General features: G+C 50.4%; 1 protein-coding gene across 5 annotated transcripts in view; it reads left to right on the forward strand.

The window, feature by feature from the left end:
- CLASP1 (cytoplasmic linker associated protein 1) overlaps positions 1–23,758 on the forward strand; it is a 104,475-nt gene that overhangs the window by 39,590 nt on the left and 41,127 nt on the right. For all 5 annotated transcript variants that reach the window (XM_044303184.1, XM_044303180.1, XM_044303182.1 and 2 more), the window contains exons 8-19: positions 207–274; positions 14,615–14,770; positions 15,333–15,406; positions 16,103–16,195; positions 16,435–16,580; positions 16,740–16,875; positions 16,958–17,028; positions 18,603–18,662; positions 19,616–19,693; positions 19,981–20,148; positions 22,436–22,485; positions 22,571–22,741. In XM_044303184.1, the coding sequence (XP_044159119.1) occupies positions 207–274; positions 14,615–14,770; positions 15,333–15,406; positions 16,103–16,195; positions 16,435–16,580; positions 16,740–16,875; positions 16,958–17,028; positions 18,603–18,662; positions 19,616–19,693; positions 19,981–20,148; positions 22,436–22,485; positions 22,571–22,741 (1,271 nt within the window). The remainder of the gene's footprint in view (positions 1–206; positions 275–14,614; positions 14,771–15,332; positions 15,407–16,102; positions 16,196–16,434; positions 16,581–16,739; positions 16,876–16,957; positions 17,029–18,602; positions 18,663–19,615; positions 19,694–19,980; positions 20,149–22,435; positions 22,486–22,570; positions 22,742–23,758) is intronic.

The raw sequence follows: 23,758 nt of genomic DNA on the forward strand, positions 1-23,758 counted from the left end.
TCAGGGACATCTCGAGCAGCGGCGTCCGTGTGGTGGATCCTATGATGCTGCGTCTGCTGACTGAATCCAGGCCAGATCTTCCTTGTGCACTTGGAGTTTGGATGGAGCTTTGCTAGAGGGAGCTGTGCGCTGCTGCCAGGCTGCATTCATGTCATCGCCGCCGCCGTTCCCAGCTCCCTGCCTTACGCCTCTCTTTATTTTTACAGACTGAATGTGATTTTCTCCAAATTTGACGAAGTCCAGAGATCGGGGGCCATGATCCAGTCGTCGCTGGGTGAGTAACGGTTCTGTCTTCTGCTGGTGTCGTAACGTGAAATGGTTCCCAGTGCGAGGCTTCAGCCCGTCGGATATAATCTCTCCATGTTGCTAGGTTACCCCGAGGACTCTCTCGTCCTGGCGCATTCGTTAGCAGACCCCTGACTGGTTTGTCTGTGCGCTTTTTGAGCCTGTAATTATATGTTGCATGTAATTATACAGATGGCTCGTCCTCTGCTGCGCGTGGTCGTCAGACCCGGCCTCTGGTGTTTATAGGCCGCGCATATTGGTCGCAGCATTTCACCAGAGCCATCCTGCCGCTTACTGTGCCAGGGGAGAGGATGGTGGCAGCTGGCACTGCATTGCTCCAGTCAGACAAGACACAAAACAAGGTCAGTGGATCAGTTGTTGTGAGGCCCCCCCTCCCCCGCTGCCCACCCCCAACTCTGATCCACTTACTGTCTGCGTTAGGAGCCCCAGAGCTGCACTCCTGGGCTTTGTAGCATGATACATTCAGCATTTCTAGATACATTGTTGCTCATGGTCTGATCATTGACTGGGTGATACTTATTTTAATGTAACTCATGAATGTCCTGAGAGCTGCCGATCCTTAAGGGATGCGTCTCTGAAGCCATCATGGGACCTTGCCGCGTTGGGCGTCCGGTGAAGGCGGTTTTACCTTATTTCTGATGCCGCTCTTTTGTGAGCCTGTTACAGGTATAACGGGAGATGGGTTTGCATTTGTTTGTTTTTTGTATTTGTTTTGCTGGGTTTGGGTAACGTAATGACGGTCGATAATTATCAGGGCTCTTTCCGGATGAGCGGCTGGCGTGTTGTGCGATTTCACTGCTTCCTGCGTCTTCTGCTTCGCGGTAACCATATGGCGCGTTCTGTGACCGGGAATATAAGCCTCTTGGACAAGGAAAGGGATTATCTTGTGAAACTAATTCCTGCTTTTGATGCAAGTCTTCACATTCCCGAGCAGAGACTTGAATGGCGCCATTCAGATGAGCCGGGGCTGCGGGCAGCTTTTATTTTGGTCGAGAGCGCCCATCTTCTGTTTCCTCCGCTGCGGCCGCCTGCCGCGATCGCTTGAAAACGTACTCGTCCTGCCGTTTATTCTCTGCCGCCTCCATGTCATCGGGGATCATTTACTTTCTCTTTTAAAGATTAATGTTCTGAGGCACAAATAACCGTAAGAGGGTGAAATGACCCAGAAACCCTTCTGTTAACCCTCACACTGCTGCAGCCTTCAGCTCTCTGCCCCCATATAGATAATCCATATGGCTGGAGACTTCGTTGTGCAGATTAGTGACCAGGACTTTACGTCTCCTCGACGCCGTCAGAGGACGAGTCGTATGAAATCGGAACGAGACATTTCTGTCTGACCGGCATGTACGTGTGCCACGCGGATTAGACGGCTGTATATCACTGACCTCTCATTATACGGAGTCTATAGGTCTAGAGCTGTATATCACTGACCGCTCATTATACGGAGTCTATAGGTCTAGAGCTGTATATGACTGGTCATTATACGGAGTCTATAGGTCTAGAGCTGTATATCACTGACCGCTCATTATACGGAGTCTATAGGTCTAGAGCTGTATATCACTGACCGCTCATTATACGGAGTCTATAGGTCTAGAGCTGTATATGACTGGTCATTATACGGAGTCTATAGGTCTAGAGCTGTATATCACTGACCGCTCATTATACGGAGTCTATAGGTCTAGAGCTGTATATGACTGACTGCTCATTATACGGAGTCTATAGGTCTAGAGCTGTATATCACTGATCGCTCATTATACGGAGTCTATAGGTCTAGAGCTGTATATGACTGACTGCTCATTATACGGAGTCTATAGGTCTAGAGCTGTATATCACTAACCGCTCATTATATGGAGTCTATAGGTCTAGAGCTGTATACCACTGACCGCTCATTATACGGAGTCTATAGGTCTAGAGCTGTATATGACTGGTCATTATATGGAGTCTATAGGTCTAGAGCTGTATATGACTGGTCATTATACGGAGTCTATAGGTCTAGAGCTGTATACCACTGACCGCTCATTATACGGAGTCTATAGGTCTAGAGCTGTATATGACTGACCGCTCATTATATGGAGTCTATAGGTCTAGAGCTGTATATCACTGACCACTCATTATACGGAGTCTATAGGTCTAGAGCTGTATACCACTGACCGCTCATTATACGGAGTCTATAGTTCTAGAGCTGTATATGACTGACCGCTCATTATATGGAGTCTATAGGTCTAGAGCTGTATATGACCGCTCATTATACGGAGTCTATAGGTCTAGAGCTGTATATCATTGGCCGCTCATTATACAGAGTCTATAGGTCTAGAGCTGTATACCACTGACCGCTCATTATATGGAGTCTATAGGTCTAGAGCTGTATATCATTGGCCGCTCATTATACGGAGTCTATAGTTCTAGAGCTGTATATGACTGACCGCTCATTATATGGAGTCTATAGGTCTAGAGCTGTATATGACCGCTCATTATACGGAGTCTATAGGTCTAGAGCTGTATATCATTGGCCGCTCATTATACGGAGTCTATAGGTCTAGAGCTGTATATCATTGGCCGCTCATTATACGGAGTCTATAGGTCTAGAGCTGTATATGACCGCTCATTATACGGAGTCTATAGGTCTAGAGCTGTATATCACTGACCGCTCATTATACGGAGTCTATAGGTCTAGAGCTGTATATCGCTGACCGCTCATTATACGGAGTCTATAGGTCTAGAGCTGTATATCACTGACCGCTCATTATACGGAGTCTATAGGTCTAGAGCTGTATACCACTGACCGCTCATTATACGGAGTCTATAGGTCTAGAGCTGTATATGACTGACCGCTCATTATACGGAGTCTATAGGTCTAGAGCTGTATACCACTGACCGCTCATTATATGGAGTCTATAGGTCTAGAGCTGTATATGACTGACCGCTCATTATACGGAGTCTATAGGTCTAGAGCTGTATATCACTGACCGCTCATTATACGGAGTCTATAGGTCTAGAGCTGTATATCATTGGCCGCTCATTATACGGAGTCTATAGGTCTAGAGCTGTATATGACTGACCGCTCATTATACGGAGTCTATAGGTCTAGAGCTGTATATGACTGACCGCTCATTATACGGAGTCTATAGGTCTAGAGCTGTATATGACCGCTCATTATACGGAGTCTATAGGTCTAGAGCTGTATATCACTGACCGCTCATTATACGGAGTCTATAGTTCTAGAGCTGTATATGACTGACCGCTCATTATACGGAGTCTATAGGTCTAGAGCTGTATATGACTGACTCATTATACGGAGTCTATAGGTCTAGAGCTGTATACCACTGACCGCTCATTATACGGAGTCTATAGTTCTAGAGCTGTATATCACTGACCGCTCATTATACGGAGTCTATAGGTCTAGAGCTGTATATGACCGCTCATTATACGGAGTCTATAGGTCTAGAGCTGTATATCACTGACCGCTCATTATACGGAGTCTATAGGTCTAGAGCTGTATATCGCTGACCGCTCATTATACGGAGTCTATAGGTCTAGAGCTGTATATCACTGACCGCTCATTATACGGAGTCTATAGGTCTAGAGCTGTATATGACTGACCGCTCATTATACGGAGTCTATAGGTCTAGAGCTGTATATGACTGACTCATTATACGGAGTCTATAGGTGTAGAACTGTATACCACTGACCGCTCATTATACGGAGTCTATAGGTGACAGTTCTGCTTCCTAGCGCAGTAATGTGCGTCACGGGGGGTTCAGGCAGGAGGAAGAAAAGCCCAATCTTGTATTTTCTAAACATGCTAAGAATGTACAATTCTCCTTCAGTAATGGAGCGAGCACTGATCAGGCGCTGGAGAGCGCAGCAGCAGGGCCTTGGCGGTGGAGGGGCGGTGATGCTCGGCCTTGTCTGCTGCTGTCACTGGGGGGGCTGTGCGGAGGGGCACACCCTGCCGATTATCAGCTGTCTTTGGTGGGGTGTGTGCCTCACTCCTTGTATCATTCTCATTGTGTGGTCAGGACACTGCCCAGCATAGTAATGACCCCAGAGAAGGAAGGCGGGCGGGCGGCGGGGGGGGGGGGGGGGGGGCTGTATACCGCCATTCTCCTCACTGTCCAGGTCTATGCACATAGTGCACAGCAGTGCAGACGGTAAATGTCCGGTAATCTGGTGCAGCGCAGTCTGTCTTGTCACGGGCAGACTCTGCCGCTGGTGATTTATTGAATCCGATGCTCCAGAATCTGCACATTGCTGAGCGTCGTCCTCGTGTGTGCGGTTATCGGGCTTCTCATCGCAGCATCTGATGAGTTCTTGTCCTGTGGCTGTCCGGCTCTGCATATTTTCTGATCACAATGGGTATGCACTCCAAAAACGGAACAAAAAATTTCCAGAAAACCCCAGTCAGTGTGCTGTGTGACCGCAGCCGGAATCCACCGCAACTTCTGAGACGTCCTAAGGGTCCATTCACACGACCGTAGTGTGTTGCGATCCGCAACACACCCGGCCGGCACCCCTATAGAACTGCCTATAATAGGACATGTTCTATATATATTTTTTTTTTTCTGAGTCACGTACCGGAAGATCGGGGGCGCGCTCTGGAAATGCAGATGCGTACAGCACACTGTGTGCTGTCCGCATCCATTCCTGCCCCATAGAGAATGAATGGGTCCGCACCTGTTCCGCAATTTCTGGAACGGATGCGGACCCATTCTACGGACGTGTGAATAGACCCTAAGAATAAAACCTGTAAGGCGGTTCCTCTAACTAGGAGCAGTCAGTGGTTTGGTCTTTGGGGGGTTTTTGGGGTGGATTTTTGCTTATTTTGCTGTGCATTTTTGCAGTATTTTTTTATGCAAAAAACCCTCCAGACGTCGGATGGAAATCTAGAGGAAAAGTCTTTTTTTGTGGTGTTTTTCCATTTGCGTTGTGCTCTTTGGATGAATGGCGTTTTAGTTTGGTTTTTTAATCTCTGGGTGGGGCATTTTTTTCCCTCCCTTTCAGACTTTATTGTCCCGTAGACATCCATGGGTTTTTTGGTCCTGCTTGAATAAATGGATGTCGGTGTGTTCTGTGTTTATGGTATTTCCATGTTTTGTGTTTTTATTTTTTTTCCCTGTACTTTTACTCATATTTATCTGCAGAGGAAGTGACAACAGAACGGGGGCATATTGTTCTATGGAAAAACACAAAGCTTGCAAAACTGGATGTGGGAGGTTATACAGAAAAGTGATGGAAAAGTCACAAACAGTGTTTGTTGTTTTTTGTTTTAAATGCCACCCGGAACCAATGATGGCACAGTGGGGGGGGAAGGAGGGAGGCGATGGCACAGTGGGGGGGGAAGGAGGGAGGCGATGGCACAGTGGGGGGGAAGGGGGGAGGCGATGGCACAGTGGGGGGGGGGGGAGGCGATGGCACAGTGGGGGGGGGGGAGGCGATGGCACAGTGGGGGGGGGGGAGGCGATGGCACGTGGGGGGGGGGAGGCGATGGCACGTGGGGGGGGGGGGAGGCGATGGCACGTGGGGGGGGGGGAGGCGATGGCACGGGGGGGAGGGGGGAGGCGATGGCACGTGGGGGGGGGGGGAGGCGATGGCACGGGGGGGAGGGGGGAGGCGATGGCACGTGGGGGGGGGGAGGCGATGGCACGTGGGGGGGGGAGGCGATGGCACGGGGGGGAGGGGGGAGGCGATGGCACGGGGGGGAGGGGGGAGGCGATGGCACGGGGGGGAGGGGGGAGGCGATGGCACGGGGGGGAGGGGGGAGGCGATGGCACGGGGGGGAGGGGGGAGGCGATGGCACGGGGGGGAGGGGGGAGGCGATGGCACGGGGGGGAGGGGGGAGGCGATGGCACGGGGGGGAGGGGGAGGCGATGGCACGGGGGGAGGGGGGAGGCGATGGCACGGGGGGGGAGGCGATGGCACAGTAGGGGGGGGGAGGCGATGGCACGGGGGGGGGGGGGGGAGGCGATGGCACGGGGGGGGAGGGGGGAGGCGATGGCACGGGGGGGGGGAGGCGATGGCACAGTGGGGGGGAGGGGGGAGGCGATGGCACAGTGGGGGGGGGAGCTGATGCACTTGGGCTGAGTTTTTATAGAGGAAAACAGTCTATTAATTCATTTTTTTCTTATCAGATTACTCGATTAATCGTAAAAAAAAATCGATGGAATACTCCATTACTAAAATAATCGTTTACTGCAGCCCTAGTTGCAAAATGCCAATCTAATCTCCCCCCACTATTTTTGTTATAAAAATGCCTTAAAAAACTGGGACAAGGCTGGCTTTCTGGATGCTTTTTTTTTATTTTTTTATTAGAAAAAACAATATGAGAGAGACCAGAACTTCTGTCAGGACATATTTGTGTCTCTTTCTTCTGCTGTTCTGATCCTGGAGCCGCAGACGGGAAGTAGAAGCAGGATAACTCTAATACCGGGCGCAGTATTAAATTCCCCCCCCCCTCCCCCCTTCTTCCCCTGCTCCTGGCCAACTCCTAGGGGTCTGCAGTGGCTCTTCTCCTCCCTTCCTTCTCTGCTCCTCCCTTACTCCTGGGGGTCTGCAGCGGCTCTTCTCCTCCCTTCCTTCTCTGCTCCTGGCTGACTCCTGGGAGTCTGCAGCGGCTCTTCTCCTCCCTTCCTTCTCTGTTCCTGGCCAACTCCTAGGGGTCTGCAGCGGCTCTTCTCCTCCCTCCCTTCTCTGATCCTGGCTGACTCCTGGGGGTCTGCAGTGGCTCTTCTCCTCCCTTCCTTCTCTGTTCCTGGCCGACTCCTGGGGGTCTGCAGTGGCTCTTCTCCTCCCTTCCTTCTCTGTTCCTGGCCAACTCCTAGGGGTCTGCAGCGGCTCTTCTCCTCCCTCCCTTCTCTGATCCTGGCTGACTCCTGGGGGTCTGCAGCGGCTCTTCTCCTCCCTCCCTTCTCTGATCCTGGCTGACTCCTGGGGGTCTGCAGCGGCTCTTCTCCTCCCTCCCTTCTCTGCTCCTGGCCGACTCCTAGGGGTCTGCAGCGGCTCTTCTCCTCCCTTCCTTTTCTGCTCCTGGCCAACTCCTAGGGGTCTGCAGCGGCTCTTCTCCCTTCCTTCTCTGCTCCTGGCTGACTCCTGGGAGTCTGCAGCGGCTCTTCTCCTCCCTTCCTTCTCTGCTCCTGGCTGACTCCTGGGGGTCTGCAGCGGCTCTTCTCCCTTCCTTCCTTCTCTGCTCCTGGCTGACTCCTGGGGTGTGTAGCGGCTCTTCTGCTCCTGGCTGACTCCTAGGGGTCTGCAGCGGCTCTTCTCCTCCCTTCCTTCTCTGCTCCTGGCTGACTCCTGGGAGTCTGCAGCGGCTCTTCTCCTCCCTTCCTTCTCTGCTCCTGGCTGACTCCTGGGAGTCTGCGGCTGCTCTTCTCCTCCCTTCCTTCTCTGCTCCTCCCTTCCTTCTCTGCTCCTGGCTGACTCCTGGGAGTCTGCGGCTGCTCTTCTCCTCCCTTCCTTCTCTGCTCCTCCCTTCCTTCTCTGCTCCTGGCTGACTCCTGGGAGTCTGCAGCGGCTCTTCTCCTCCCTTCCTTCTCTGCTCCTGGCTGACTCCTGGGAGTCTGCGGCTGCTCTTCTCCTCCCTTCCTTCTCTGCTCCTGGCTGACTCCTGGGGTGTGTAGCGGCTCTTCTGCTCCTTTCCACCCCTGCTCCTGGCTGACGCCTGGTTCTGAGCCTCAGTCGCCAGTGTCGGGGAGGTAACCGTACGGTGTGCGGCTGCAGCTCCTGCTCGGCTCCGTGCTGGGAGGGAAGACCCTGAAGATTATTGATCCCCGCAGCTCTGCATCTAAATGACCTGATAATGATGGCAGCTCGTCGCGCGCCGCTGTGTGGGTTCCTGGTATTAAACAGCTATGGGTCTGTCCGACCTCCAGTTGTGAGGACAAGCCATGAGCAGCCGGGCCAGGAGGAGAGTGATATGCTGCCCCCTGTGCCCGCAGCTTGTGCCCACTGTGGTCTGTGGATGAGACCTTTTCATATCGATTGGTACTGAGAGCACAGACCACATCACTGTGATGATTGATGCATGCATGTGAGGATCAGAGGATGCCAGTGAATATGGCGCCCCCCTTCCAGCTCTGTCATGAGGTCTCTTTTTACTCTTTCCATATTTCCATTGCAGCCGCTGTCTCTTCTGTCTGTCAAGTAGCCATGGAATAAGAATTGGTGTTTTTTTATCTGATGCTCAAGGCTTCCCATCAGTTTAACCACTAGGTGGCACTTTTACTTACCAGAATTGTCATTTTCCGTGCTGCTTCGACTTACAGCTCTGCGGTACTGAAGCTGACCAGGGGTCTTTTTGGAAGGTGGTCTCTCCTATATTTCTAGTCTAGGTCGTCATCTGCTTTGCCTCCTTCTGGATATTAAGATTTTGTTGCTTGCCTTCTTACCTCAGGGATTCTACTGATATATTGTTGCTTGATCTGCTCTTTAGTTCTTTAAGCGGTGGTTCAGTTTAGGCAACCCTTTGACAAATACCCTGATTGTCCAGCACCTGGATCTGAATATATTTGTAATTGCAGGTAATAAAAAAATTAGTTTAGCCGCTGAGTTATTCAATAAAATGTATTTGCATAGCGCCACCTGCTGTTTGTTTCCTTTCTAACTTTTGTCCTACTTGCTCAGGAGGCCGCACATGCTCAGTTTAATTCTTCAATTACCTCTTAATCGGTGGTAGGGTGAGAGCTCCAGGAGACACGCCCCTCTGAGAAAGGACACGCCCCCTAAGAAAGGACACCCCCCCCCGAGCTGTCGGCGTGTTATAAGTCTAGCAGAGCAATGACTGGGGAGATCTCTGGACCCATGTGAGGTGCCGGGCTGGTTCTAGGTTTATTAGAAAGAGATCGTCATGTTCTATATGGATTTTCATTTTTTTACATTCATTATGGGAGAACCCCCTTTAAAAGAGCGAGGCACCGTATCATGGCCTCTGTTATAAACAATCCAAGATGTAGATGTGGACAGAGCCTTACTCTGCTCAGACATTTTCTGTGTGGTCCTCGGGACTCCTGATATCAGCACTTCTGCAGAAAATCTGATGGACAAGGCGGCTGAAGGACCCCAACATTCTGCTCAGTCCTGTAGAGGGACGTAGTGACCTCAGCCTGATGGGAGCCCATCATCCCACTCATCATCCTCATCATCCTCATCATCCTCATCATCCTCATCACATGTCCTCACCCCAGTTCTGCTGAGCACTGGTCCCTTCTCTTGTGATGAGTGATGCTATTGTTGACCGTGATCTAACAAGTATCATAATCAGTGCCAGACAAAAACTACATGGAGTTCATTGTTGGGCTACTTGTCATAATCATTCACTTCAGGTGCTTCATTCATTGCCATTACCACAGGTGTATAACATCCAGCCCCTGGCCATGCAGTCCGCCATTACCACAGGTGTATAACATCCAGCCCCTGGCCATGCAGTCCGCCATTACCACAGGTGTATAACATCCAGCCCCTGGCCATGCAGTCCGCCATTACCACAGGTGTATAACATCCAGCCCCTGGCCATGCAGTCTGCCATTACCACAGGTGTATAACATCCAGCCCCTGGCCATGCAGTCTGCCATTACCACAGGTGTATAACATCCAGCCCCTGGCCATGCAGTCTGCCATTACCACAGGTGTATAACATCCAGCCCCTGGCCATGCAGTCCGCCATTACCACAGGTGTATAACATCCAGGGCCAATGGGCTCTACACATTTATCGTCATTCACATCAGTGTTCTGGCTTAAATGAAGACCGAAATCTAGAGCGACTTGGAGCTGTCGTAGAATTCAGTTTAGGTGCATGGACTGCCGGAGGTTGCACCTAACTTATAAGGAGGCCTGCGTCTTGTCATAAATTAGGTACATTCTCTGACAGTGCATGGGATATTATAGATTGGCGTCTTGCCGCAGTGTTTTCTTTATGGCATTTTTCCCCTATAGAGAAGGTGAAACTCCAAGAGCTCCAGCATGTCATGGTAAAGAAAAAAGACAAAAAAAAAATAAATTAACAAAAACACCAGGAGCAAGAAAAAAGTGCTTGTCCTTAATTTAATATTTCCCATAGCCTTTCAGCTAACATCTGGAGCTGGTGCATTTACAGCGAAAAACACCGGTGCAAACGGTACAGAAAGACGCCAACAAAACCCAGTGCGTGAAAGCAACGTCTCCGCAGCCCAGAGTGGCTGATAACAGGGAGCAGTAGAGAACCACAGACTGTACAGTACCGGGATACGTTGCATCAACCACCGCAGACTGTACAGTACAGGGATACGTTGCATCAACCACCGCAGACTGTACAGTACAGGGATACGTTGCATCAACCACCCCAGACTGTACAGTACAGGGATACGTTGCATCAACCACCGCAGACTGTACAGTACAGGGATACGTTGCATCAACCACCCCAGACTGTACAGTACCGGGATACGTTGCATCAACCACCACAGACTGTACAGTACAGGGATACGTTGCATCAACCACCGCAGACTGTACAGTACAGGGATACGTTGCATCAACCACCCCAGACTGTACAGTACCGGGATACGTTGCATCAACCACCGCAGACTGTACAGTACAGGGATACGTTGCATCAACCACCGCAGACTGTACAGTACAGGGATACGTTGCATCAACCACCCCAGACTGTACAGTACCGGGATACGTTGCATCAACCACCACAGACTGTACAGTACAGGGATACGTTGCATCAACCACCGCAGACTGTACAGTACCGGGATACGTTGCATCAACCACCGCAGACTGTACAGTACCGGGATACGTTGCATCAACCACCGCAGACTGTACAGTACCGGGATACGTTGCATCAACCACCGCAGACTGTACAGTACAGGGATACGTTGCATCAACCACCGCAGACTGTACAGTACAGGGATACGTTGCATCAACCACCCCAGACTGTACAGTACCGGGATACGTTGCATCAACCACCGCAGACTGTACAGTACAGGGATACGTTGCATCAACCACCGCAGACTGTACAGTACAGGGATACGTTGCATCAACCACCGCAGACTGTACAGTACCGGGATACGTTGCATCAACCACCCCAGACTGTACAGTACCGGGATACGTTGCATCAACCACCACAGACTGTACAGTACCGGGATACGTTGCATCAACCACCGCAGACTGTACAGTACCGGGATACGTTGCATCAACCACCGCAGACTGTACAGTACAGGGATACGTTGCATCAACCACCGCAGACTGTACAGTACAGGGATACGTTGCATCAACCACCCCAGACTGTACAGTACCGGGATACGTTGCATCAACCACCACAGACTGTACAGTACAGGGATACGTTGCATCAACCACCGCAGACTGTACAGTACAGGGATACGTTGCATCAACCACCGCAGACTGTACAGTACAGGGATACGTTGCATCAACCACCGCAGACTGTACAGTACCGGGATACGTTGCATCAACCACCGCAGACTGTACAGTACAGGGATACGTTGCATCAACCACCGCAGACTGTACAGTACAGGGATACGTTGCATCAACCACCGCAGACTGTACAGTACAGGGATACGTTGCATCAACCACCGCAGACTGTACAGTACCGGGATACGTTGCATCAACCACCGCAGACTGTACAGTACCGGGATACGTTGTAATAACTTTAGGGCCTGTTCGCTTCACTATTCTGACTTTCAAAAATGAATGCAGTTTCCGAGATTTATGGCGCTGTTCACATTTGGGTCATGGTTAAAATGACCAGCAGAAATGACAGCGCTGTGTGAGCAATAAACATGGGATTTACATGTAGGGTACCTGCGCAGTACAGTACCTGCAAAGTGTAAGAGAATAGACAGATCTCATGTACACGTTGCGGATGTTTTCCGCGTGGATTTAGAAATCCACAGCCTGTCGGTTACATATGTGGTTTTATTTGCCCATTTCACAATTTTAAATGAAGGATCAGATTTGGGGCAAAACTGCATCAAATATGCCCCAAAAACTGCTGTTAGAAATTGCGTTTTTTGGTGTTGAAACAGACATTTGTGCGGCTCTTCTACCCTAGTAAATGCACCGCCTGTGGTGACTAATGGGGGGCCCATGGGTTCTGCTGTGGTGTCGGGTGCTGCCCGTGGCGCCTTTACTCCTTGTATAGTACAGTCCATGTATAAAGTGGATCCGGAGGGCGGTGGGAGCAGGCCATAATGAGGTGTGTAATAAAGGGGGAATGAGACCCTCATAGTGAATAACTGCCATGTATGTTCTGTAAGGGGCGACCCCTCTGCTCTTAGGTTTGTCTTTAGGTTGGATTTTGGGAGGATGCTGATCCCTCGCCATGTGCTGCCCTCTGTCCGTCTCCATTTTGTCTGGCTGTCAGGACCCTGTTGCCGGGTGAGCGGCGCAGCGTCGAGGCTCTGACTCAGACTGAGGCGTGCAGGGAGTTGTGGCCCCCTGTGGGGTAATTGTGGATGTTGACAGTCCTCGCGGTGAAGCGATGTACACCACCCTCCATGACATCACCGTGCTCCTGTGCTGCAGAGACGGCTGACATGTAAGGTGTGTGTTCAGCCCGGCCGCCCTCTCGTCTGGTGCAGCTCTCCATTTTCTCATCCCTGTCAGTACCTGCTGGCGTCCATGTAATCGCATCCATTCATTACAGCATTGTCTCCAGTCCCTGGGGGGCGCATCTATTAGTCGTGGCCAGAGAGCAGCTGTTTCAGTTGCTGCTGCTCCTCCGGGATCAGCTCGTTCTTCCTCCGTCAGGCGGCCGGTGGAGGGGGCACCTCACATCGGGGGAAGGTGCAGCCGGAACCACAAGGATCTGATCCTCCCAGCATGTCCGCTGCCCCCCTGTGTGTGCAGACAGCGCAGCTTCTCCTTGCACTAAGACGCTTCCAATGTGGACCCGGTGTGGGAGGAGAGCGGAGGGATGCTGAGGAAGCTCATTTGCCAGCGGATATGTACCAGTAAGAGCTGCGGCTTGGTTCTTTGTGGATTGCGTGTGTCCCCAGCCTGCAGATTGTCTGGGTGGGTGATGGAGGGAGTGGTGGGGTCTCGGCCCTGAGGCTCTGCCGCCATCATGCACAGTGACTCTCTGCAGATCAGCAGCGGCTGCAGCCTCTCCGGTGACAGCTCCGCACCCGGCATTTTCTTTGTCTTGCTGTCTGTAATGGAGGAGACGGCTGTGTGTGCAAATCACTGCGTCTGCTAACGAGCGGCACCATGTGCACATCAGCCGCACGGGGAATGAGATCTGTGCACACGTATGTGAAACTGGTGTGTGTAATGTGTGTGTGATGTATGTATAATGCGTGTGTGTGATGTGTTTATAGCTTGAAAAATATCTATCTGCACAGTGTATGTATAATGGGTGTATTTCCATATTCCATAGAAACTGGTGTAAAAACCAGATCTGTCTGTGTAGTGTGTACATGTGCGTGTATGTATAGTGTATGTATAATGGGTGTATTTCCATATTCCATAGAAACTGGTGTAAAAAACAGATCTGTCTGTGAAGTGTGTGTGTGTGTATAACGTATAGTGTATGTATAATGTACAGTGTGTGTGTGTGTGTGTATATATAGCATGTAGTGTATGTATAATGTACAGTGTGTGTATATTTATATATAATCGTTTGTTACCTCCTGATGTGAGGATTTCTCCGCTCTCCGGGCCGCGGTTCAGGTGGTTCTCCAGGTCCGAGATCAGCGGTGATGTACATCTGTAAAGCCGCTGGGTCAGTGTTCCCGGTTCCCATGTGCTGGGATACATCTGTGTCATGTCTTAGTGGATGATGGGTGTTATGATGGCAGAACATTCTGGAATACGGCTGTTGTGTACATCAGTCTGTACCGGGGACGCCAGACTGGACAGCGTGCTGTTAGTGCTCAGATGTCAGTGGGTTGGGGGTCACTATACTGTCACCCATAAAATATAAACGGCACAGACACTTTGTACCAGAATGGCGGCTGCTTTATTTTTTTTCCATCTTATTTGCTCGTCCTTCAGTGCACCCTAATAATTGTCCTCCCCACAAATATTCCTCCAGTGCCGCCATCATCTGCTAATATTCTGTGTAATGGCATGGTAGTGGGAGGGGCATCTACTCTGGCCCCGCCCACAGTCTCCTGATGGCAGGGAGGATATCCTGCCTTCATATCTGCTCTGGCCCTGCCCACTGTCTCCTGGTGGCAGGGAGGATATCCTGCCTTCATGTCTGCACTGGCCCCGCCCACTGCCTCCTGGTGGCAGGGAGGATATCCTGCTCGCGCTTTTGTCTTGCACCTCTTTCTCATTGTACATTTAACCATAAAACCTCATAATCTTATTTTCCAGATAAAAACTTTGATGATGAAGATTCTGTCGATGGGAACAGGCAGTCATCCGCCAGCTCCACTGCATCCGCTAAAGTGCCGCCATCTGCCCGCAAACCGGTGACTATGGGGACGGCTCGGAGGCCGGGGACGACTGCAGTGTCCACCAAAACTGCAGGTGAGTTTGATGCCTGAGGCGGCCATTGTGCACATAGTGGCCCCTCACAAGGCTCAGCACATCGTCGGCCCAGTGCAGTCGCAAAGAATGCAGCTGAAGATTTCCGCTGTCCTCCATGTGTCCTTTGTCATTAGATTCTCTTGAGAAATCCGTAAACCCCATGGAGACCGGGAGCTGCGTCCTCCATGCCGCGCACTTTTTTTTATTTTTATTTATGCGGTTTACCTTTTTACTTTGACTCCTCGCCTGCAGTAAAATGGAGTCGCGTCCGCCTGCGCATCTTAATCATTCATCTGCAGAAGTTGATGTCCCGAGCTTCTGCAGAATATAGAGAACCCCAGCAGTTGTAATGCAGAAAGGTGAAGCTTTATTGAAGTGCGGCGTTTAGATACCGTACACGTCTCTGCGTTACAACTGCTGGCGTTCTCTTCAATGCTATATACGTGGTGGGAACCCAACTCCGAGCACTTATTGGTGGAGTGCCACGAAGTTCCACGTCTGAAAAGCTTCTAGAGAAGACGGGCCGTCAGGGAAGTAAATATTATTTTCTTGAATGTTGCAGGACCCAAGGAAGGGGCTGGCGCAATAGACGAGGAAGACTTCGTCAGAGCCTTCGAAGACGTCCCCACCGTGCAGGTAACGGCCGCTGACCTAGTCTGTCACGTGTACTGTATTGTGCGCTCGCTGAGCTCTGGGTTAATTCTGTGATCGGAGGTGTTCTTTATATTACGGATTGGACATTGACTGTGAAATATGGAGCCCCTCTCCGCCATCAAAATAAGGCGCCAGTATTATAAATGGCAGATGGGGCCCTCTTACAGATTTTAGACTTATCAGCCGTTATGAAGTGGCTCCTGCGCTGGAGGTCCGCGCCATTGTGCGTCAGGTATCATTCACTTCAGCGGCAACAGCGCTGCAGTAACCAGCTGCGTCCACTACATGATGGGTGGCACTATACTGCAGGGTGCCGGACCCCCTACAATCAGATATTTTGTCTATCCTGAGGGTAGGTCATCGATGTAAAAGAACTGGAAACCCCCTTTAACATCCGGATGAAATGATGTCTGACAACTTGTCTGTAACCTTCTTGATTCGCTCCGTGGCCTCCAGATTGACTCCTTTGCTCTCCTTACATCATGACACTGCTCCTATCACTTGCGTCTCTGTTCTCCATGTCATCAGTAGGATCAGCACACTTCTCTCCTGTAACCCTCTGTGCTGCTGTTACCAGCAGAGTTCAGACTGTGGCTTCCCGCTCTGTCCTTGCAGTCCTGTTCTCCTGATCGTTGCTCTGTGTGAACTGCTCCAGCTTATCCATGTCTCATCTTTCAGATCTACTCTGCCAGGGACCTGGAGGAACAAATCAATAAAATCCGGGAAATCCTGTCTGATGATAAGCATGACTGGGAGCAGAGGATCACGGCGGTACGTCCCATGGCTCTGCAGGGTCGGGGCCCCCAGGGTGGGAAGTTTATTCATGATGAGTAGGGCCCTTGTCTGACAGTGGGGTACACCCTGATACGACGGTTGCCCTGCACTACAGACGTCACATTGTGAGATTTGCTGTGCTTTTTTTTGTGCAGCATTATTACTCTTTTGTGAGGTCCGGAACATGTATAATAACAATCTGTCTGACTTGGTTTTATCTTCTGCTTCTTTTGCAGCTTAAGAAGATCCGCTCTTTGCTCTTGGCTGGAGCAGCAGATTACGACACCTTCTTCCAGCACCTCCGTCTGCTGGATGGAGCGTTCAAGCTTTCCGCCAAGGACTTGCGCTCCCAGGTGGTTCGAGAAGCCTGTATCACCCTGGGGTGAGTGGAGCAGACGGGTCCTGGTAACGTGCACCTTCTTCAGGTCACACAGCATCGCACTGTCCGCGCTGCTGCTTCTATCAGCCGCCGCTGGGCTCTAAGCTGCTGTGGTGAGGTTTTTACTTGCTTATTTCTGGATTCCATTTTGTTTTACGTCAGGCATCTCTCGTCCGTCCTGGGGAATAAATTTGACCATGGAGCTGAAGCCATTATGCCTACAGTTTTCAACTTAGTTCCCAACAGTACCAAAATCATGGCGACCTCTGGCGTGGTAGCCATCCGGTTAATAATCCGTGTAAGTATCTGTATACCCTCTTTGTGTAATTCTGAACATTAATAATGGAGAATAATTGAGGTTTTTCCCTCCATGTTGGCAGCAAACACATGTCCCGAGGCTAATACCGATCATTACGAGTAACTGCACCTCCAAGTCTGTGGCGGTTCGAAGGTTTGTGGTGTATTCCCTTATTCTTTATCTGTGGAGTCCTGCGGTAGACAGCCGAATGGCTGGATCCTTCCTGTGTGTCTGTAGTCACCTGCACCGTGTATATCTGGGTGTTCCAGAGCTGGAGATCTGTCACCACCATCCTGCTGCACTTAAAGGGGTGGTTCAGGTTCAGAACTGAACCCGGACATGCCCCTGTTTTCACTCAGGCAGCCCCTCTGATGTGAGCATCGGAGCATTTCTTGGTCCAATCAAAGTGCAGAGCGTCACAGCCAGGGAGAAAAATAACACCTCATCTTCTCCCTGGCTGTGACGCTCTGCGCTGGACAGCGCTACAGCTTGCGAGAAGGAACGCCCATTGAGAAAAAGGGCAGTCGCCTCCGCATTGCTCTGATGCTAGCAATTGGCACACAGAGCTGGAGAATATACCGGGGGCCACAGCGGGCGAACGCATCGGCGCCCAGAAATAATAGTAAGTGCAGTGAGATCCCAGGGCGCCGCGCTACATATCCTGATAGTTAGTTTACAATGTTTGGACCCATGAAAGGTCCTCTTTAACCTTTAATACAGGAGGCGGGTGCCAGCAGCAGAATCACATAGCCGGCACCCTGCCTCTGACAGGGAGCTGCGATCAGTGGCAGTTAACCTGAGGGGTTAACTGCCGCTGATCTGCTGCCGGCACCCGCCTCTTGTATTAAAGGTTAATTATCATTGGTGGCACAGTGCACCCCCCCATTATTAAAAACATTAGTGGCAGTGGCCACAGGGTCCCCTCCCCTTCTCATTGGTGGCAGTGGCAGTTCTGATCGGAGCCCCAGCTGTGTAATCCTGGGGCTCCGATCGGTTACCATGGTGGCCAGGACGCTACTGAAGCCCTGGCTGCCATGGTAATCTCCCTGCTGCTGTGTGTACTATGCACAGGGCAGCAGGGAGAGTGGGAAGTCCTATTCACCACAATATAAAAAAAAAAAACCACCAAAATATTAAGTATTAAATCACCCCCTTTCCCAATTTTACATATAAAATATATAAACAATAAATAAACATATCGCCACGTCCAAACTGTTAAAATATTTTAAAAAATCTCCTATGCGGTGAACGCCGAAACAGAAAAGGAAAAAACAAACTGCGTGATTCGTCATTTTTTATAATGCGAAATGCACTCGGCTGTTTTGGTGGGGTTTTTTCCGCGTTGTATCGAGTATCGCAATCCTTTTTTATGGTATTGAAATCGAATAAAAATTTTGGCATCGCAACAACCCTAGCACACGCGTGTGTCGTCCCTGCACAGGCGTATACCGCGTGTGTGTTGTCCCTGCACAGGCGTATACCGCGTGTGTGTCGTCCCTGCACAGGCGTATACCGCGTGTGTGTCGTCCCTGCACAGGCGTATACCGCGTGTGTGTCGTCCCTGCACAGGCGTATACCGCGTGTGTGTCGTCCCTGCACAGGCGTATACCGCGTGTGTGTCGTCCCTGCACAGGCGTATACCGCGCTCCGCCCTCACTTCCCCTGTAATTTTACCCTCTTCTCTTAGATGCCGCCATGTCTGACTCTCTTCACATTTTTCTTTGCAGACGTTGTTATGAATTTCTGGATTTACTTCTACAAGAATGGCAGACGCACTCTTTGGAAAGGTAAGAAGGTGGCGGATGTTGGGGGTCCCTGGTGAATGCTGGTGCTTCTGGTCCTCCAGGATTTTTGTCTCAGACGCTTCTGGATCTTTCATTATTGTGAATTTTAACTGATGACTTTTTGACCCAGGTTCTCTAGTTTTCAGCTTATCTTCTGCTATCACCAGGGTCTCTGACAGGAGGGTTAATGGGGGGGACTGGGCGTTGCCACCATAATATGTCCAGTGATGACCTCTGGACTTCTCACTTCTCTGGAGCTATTTATAATGATTGTACCACAGATTAAAGATCCAGCACAGGAGATTAGAGATGTGTCAGTCCATACTGATGACGTTTGAAACCGTCCCTAGTTGAGCGTGCTTCTGCATCGGGTGGGGGCCATCTTGCCTCTTTGCTCTTGCTGGCGGTTTGTATCAATACGTGATGTCAGCTCTTGCTGTGAATGTTGACACATCTGCATGAAGCCGTGTCACCGGCGGCCGTGGCCTCCTGTAAATCTATGGGCCCCCAGATGCTGCCTGACAGGTGGTAGGCAGGACATAAAAAAATGGGATGACTAAATCTGAAACTGACAACCAAATTCTTACCCCAGGCGGGACACTCGGGCCCCACTGCCACAGTCTGGACTGGGTGCCTGGTCTTGTATGGCTGGTGATGCACATAAAGCAGATGTATGGCCGTCTGCTGCCTTCACAGGGGCGGTGACGCGAGTCGGCCATGTCTGAGATGCGATATTCTAGTCGTCTGTATGAGGACCTGGCCTCGTCTTTGTGAGACCAATTATATAACCCCCTCTGTCCTCCTGAAGTGTTTCTATCACAACCAGAGGACGGGGCTGAGGAATGTGGCCTGAGCCTGGTCACCCCATTCACTGACGGCCTGTCATGAGATTGGCAGGGGGTTTGTTGCTGGGTTGTCAGGACGGACATTATTAACATGAGCTCTCTCCACTCCAGGCACATATCGGTGTTAGCGGAAACCGTCAAGAAGGGAATCCATGATGCAGACTCCGAAGCCAGAATTGTCGCTCGAAAGTAAGTGGAGCAATGGCTGCATGACCCTCGGACATCACTGTGTGGGTTGTCTGCATGATGTGTATGAAGATGCAGGTATTGCTGATGGTGTGGGGGGGGGGGGGGGCTTACAGATCACACCGTCATGGGTAAAATGTCTAAACTGTGGAGACCTCTCTAGTGTTCATGTCTCCTGCGAAGCTGTTGTCCTGGAACGAGGCTTCCATATTCCACGGATCATCTGTCTGTATTCTCTGGGCACCATGTGTCCCCCTCGATCTGATGTCTGACCCTCCTGTGTTTTCTAGATGTTACTGGGGTTTCCACAGTCACTTCAGTCGAGAAGCAGAACATTTATACCACAATCTGGAGTCCTCCTATCAGAAGGCTCTTCAGTCTCATCTCAAGAGCTCCGACAGCATCGTCTCCCTCCCTCAATCAGACCGCTCCTCATCCAGCTCCCAGGAAAGTCTAAAGTGAGTCTCGCATCTGCAGCGTCCGCTTACCGTTCTGTAAGAGTCCAGAAATTTCTTACTGCCACTTCTGAGATAAATGTACCAGTGTCAGTGGATCCTTCTCAGTGGGAAAAAGTGCCACCAGCCGTCTGCTTTCTTCTGTAGAAGACCACTGGTGTGCCGGTGCTCGTCCGACGTCGAGAAGACTGGTGCCAGTCCTCGTCCGGCGCAGTGCCATCGTGCACAAGAGCCTGTCTCATCAGGCCTAAGTAGAACGTCCTCATGATTAGCATCGCAAGTAGAGATGAATTGATGGCCACGTTTTTGCAATTTGTTGCATTGTATGTATGTGGAACGTATGACTCTGTAAGGCCGGAATCGGATAACGCAGGCGTGGACACAGAGAAGTGTCCGCCTAAGAGCCATTGTGGCAGATGTACTAATCCTATAGATGACGTAACCGCAGTCCAGTACTTCACCAGATTTATACTTTTTTCTTACGCTGTGCGGGATGTCCAGTTTAAGGATTTACCAGATTATCTGACCAATTTCTGTTTAGTCAGACCAATAGTTGGATCTTTTGTTATACACACCGTGTGTGTAAAGGGCCGTCTGACCAGTGATTGGTCAGAAAATCTGTCGGTGTAATACAGCCCTTAATTTGAGACAGAAAAGTGGTTCAAAATGTGTATTAAGCCCACTCCCTGTTTTTAAAGCCACATCCTTTTTGAGTAATTTACACCCGGTTGCTGGGCTAGCCACAGATAATTTCTCTAAACATAGATGACCATTTTGGCACAATTTGCACACAAATCTAGGTGCACTCATGTTATTATGTGTTTATCTGCCTTTTAAATGGCTTCTCCGGGAATTAAAGGGGTTGTCTGGGTTCAGAGCTGAACCCAGACATACCTCCATTTTCTCCCAGGCAGCCCCCCTGACTTGAGCATCGGAGCAGTTCATGCTCCAAAGCTCTCCTTTGCCCGGCCTCTCCATGGGGCTGCCAGGAAGCCCGGTGATGTCACTGCGGCGCTGCCCTAGCCAGTAAACGTCTAGCGCAGAGCTAAAGTATGCCCATCTGAGTCGGTGACGTCACCGAACACACTGCCGCCTGGTAGTGTTATTGTAAATAAGAGCCCTTGCCCTGTGCGATCTAGCGCAGGAGCATTAGATGCTCCGATGCTAACATCAGGGGGGCAGCCTGTGTGAAAATATGGGCATTTAAGAAAATAATATCAATGAAAATACTTAAGTGTTAGAATATTATAAATATATTCCCAAATACCTTTTATTAGTTATAATATCTCATTTTGTCTGGGGGGCAATCAATGGGGGAAAATAAAATGGCCGCCATCCTGTTAGTGCACACAAACCTGTCCTAATCACACAGCAGGACAGCACTGAGCTAAAGAGCTGCCTCATCCTCCTCTGTGCTCTATTTGTCAGGTTATCATCCTGAATACAGCTGATAAGATCCTCAGCTGAATCTCTGTAGGAACGGAGTCCATGAGGAGACATGAAGTACAGAGGAGGATGTGGCTGATGAGCAGCAGCTCTTGTCTGTAGTCTCCATTACCACAGTCTGTCTTGTCTGCCTCTCTGTGCTTGATTCCTCATGTGCTCCATTGCTACAGAGATTCAGGATCATTATCTCTGATAAGCAGAGCGGAGGATGAGGCGGCCCTTTAGCTCAGTGTTGTGAAGTAACTTGTTCTACTGTGTGATTAGTAGGGTCGAGCGAATCAGGCTTTGGATCATAGATCCGAGGTCAACTCGTTAACAAACTTTGTAATGTTTTCGTACAGCACTGAAATGTATGGGCTCCGTGTAGGAAAACTTTAAAATAGGAATCCGAAGTCCACCTTGGTACTGGCGGCTGCCTCGTTACTGAAGACGACTTCGGATTTCTATTTTAAAATGTTTTGAAATACGCAGCTAGGAATACGGAAGTAATTTACTGAAATCTCGCGCAATTTCGGCTGAGACAAAGTTTTCCTACGTGGAACACATACATTTTAATGCTGCAAACAGAAACAGCATTACAAACTACGTTTTTTAACAAATTGACTTCTGATCATCCGAAGTTAGATTTGCTCAACCCTAGTGATTAGGACGGGTTTGGTGTGTACTTATAGGATGGCGACCATTGTTCCCCAGACAAAACGAGTCATTATAACTAATAAAGGGTATTTAGGAATATATTTATAATTAATATTTGAGTATTTTAATGTTCTTAATTCCTGTAGAGCCCCTTTTAATGTTTAAGCTTTATAGCCGTGTCTGATCCAAGATTTTGTCCCCCTCTTAGTCGCCCCCTGTCTGCCAAGAGAAGTCCCCCTGGAAGTTCAGCATCTAGAGGTTAGTGTCGGCCGTGCTGGAAGTCGCACCCGGCCCCCACATTTCTCAGATTGGTAAGGTTATGGTCTTTCATTTCTGGTTGCAGTTTCTACAGCAGCGGCGAAGACTGCAGCAACTCCGGGCTCCCTGCAGCGCTCCCGCAGCGACATTGATGTGAATGCGGCAGCCAGCGCCAAGTCTAAAGTAGCGTCCTCTGCCACACCTGCACCTTTCAGTTCAGCAGCGGCGCTGCCCCCCGGCTCCTATGCATCTCTAGGTGAGACAAACCTTGTTCTCAGCCATGCACCAACCTCACTCCGTGCAGCCTGGGCACCTCACAGTATATTGCAGCCAGCTCACAGTCTCGGATATGTCACGCTCTCTTTGCTCCTCTTTTCTTCTTTCTGTCAGAATAGGTTTAGATGAGAGTGGGACATTCACAGGCCTCATGGGCATTATAGGGCGTACAGCCTGTGCTGCAGGCTCTCGGGGCTGACGGGGTTAATCATCACTCACTAATTGCTTAATCTCTACATCTCACTAATTCTTCCCACTGTTTCCTCTCCCTTTTGTTGAATTTGCCTAAAGACGGTCCCACAGCTAAATCTGAGGGTAAGCTTTGTGTGCCGCAGAGCTCTGTCCGCTGGGGTGTTGTACCGGGTACTCATTTGTGTTGGTCTGCATGCTGTTCTCCGCTTGGTTCCCTCACCATGTGTCTGTGTCCTGTCCATTCACCTCCTGGATCTGCCTGCTAGCAGCTCTCATCCGGCAGGCAGGATACCTCCTGCTCATTACACATGGATTATTTATGTGGCCCTGAATGTCGGGTATTATGGCTCCCTGTCATCTGTGATCCCCGTGTCTGCGGCGTCCCCACCAGGACACCATTGGTAACGCTGCAGGTTTAGTGTATACACTGTGTGGTCTCTCTGTATGCTGCAGTAAGATCATTCCTGCCGAGGTGGAGGATGAAAGCCGAGAAGCGTCCCACTTCTGGTTAGAGGACGCTTCTCCTCCTTACTGATGTTGTTATTGACCTCATCCAGAGCTGCTGAAGAGCGGGAAGTGTCTTCAAAGCCGCAGAGGCACACTTGATGGTCTCTGTGGTCTGATGGATCACAGCTGAGGGTGCGCTGCACATTGAGGGTGATTGTCCAGCAGGAGGATTACATTCAGAGTCCGGTGGCGTGATGTGTGTGTTTGCATTGCCCTCATATGGCAGATTCATGGTCATCAAGGGCATGTGTCATCGGTACGGATGAGCGAACCTGAACCTCACCGGGTTAGTGAAGGG

This window comes from Bufo gargarizans, chromosome 8, assembly GCF_014858855.1.
Source record: "Bufo gargarizans isolate SCDJY-AF-19 chromosome 8, ASM1485885v1, whole genome shotgun sequence".
Lineage (NCBI taxonomy): Eukaryota > Metazoa > Chordata > Amphibia > Anura > Bufonidae > Bufo > Bufo gargarizans.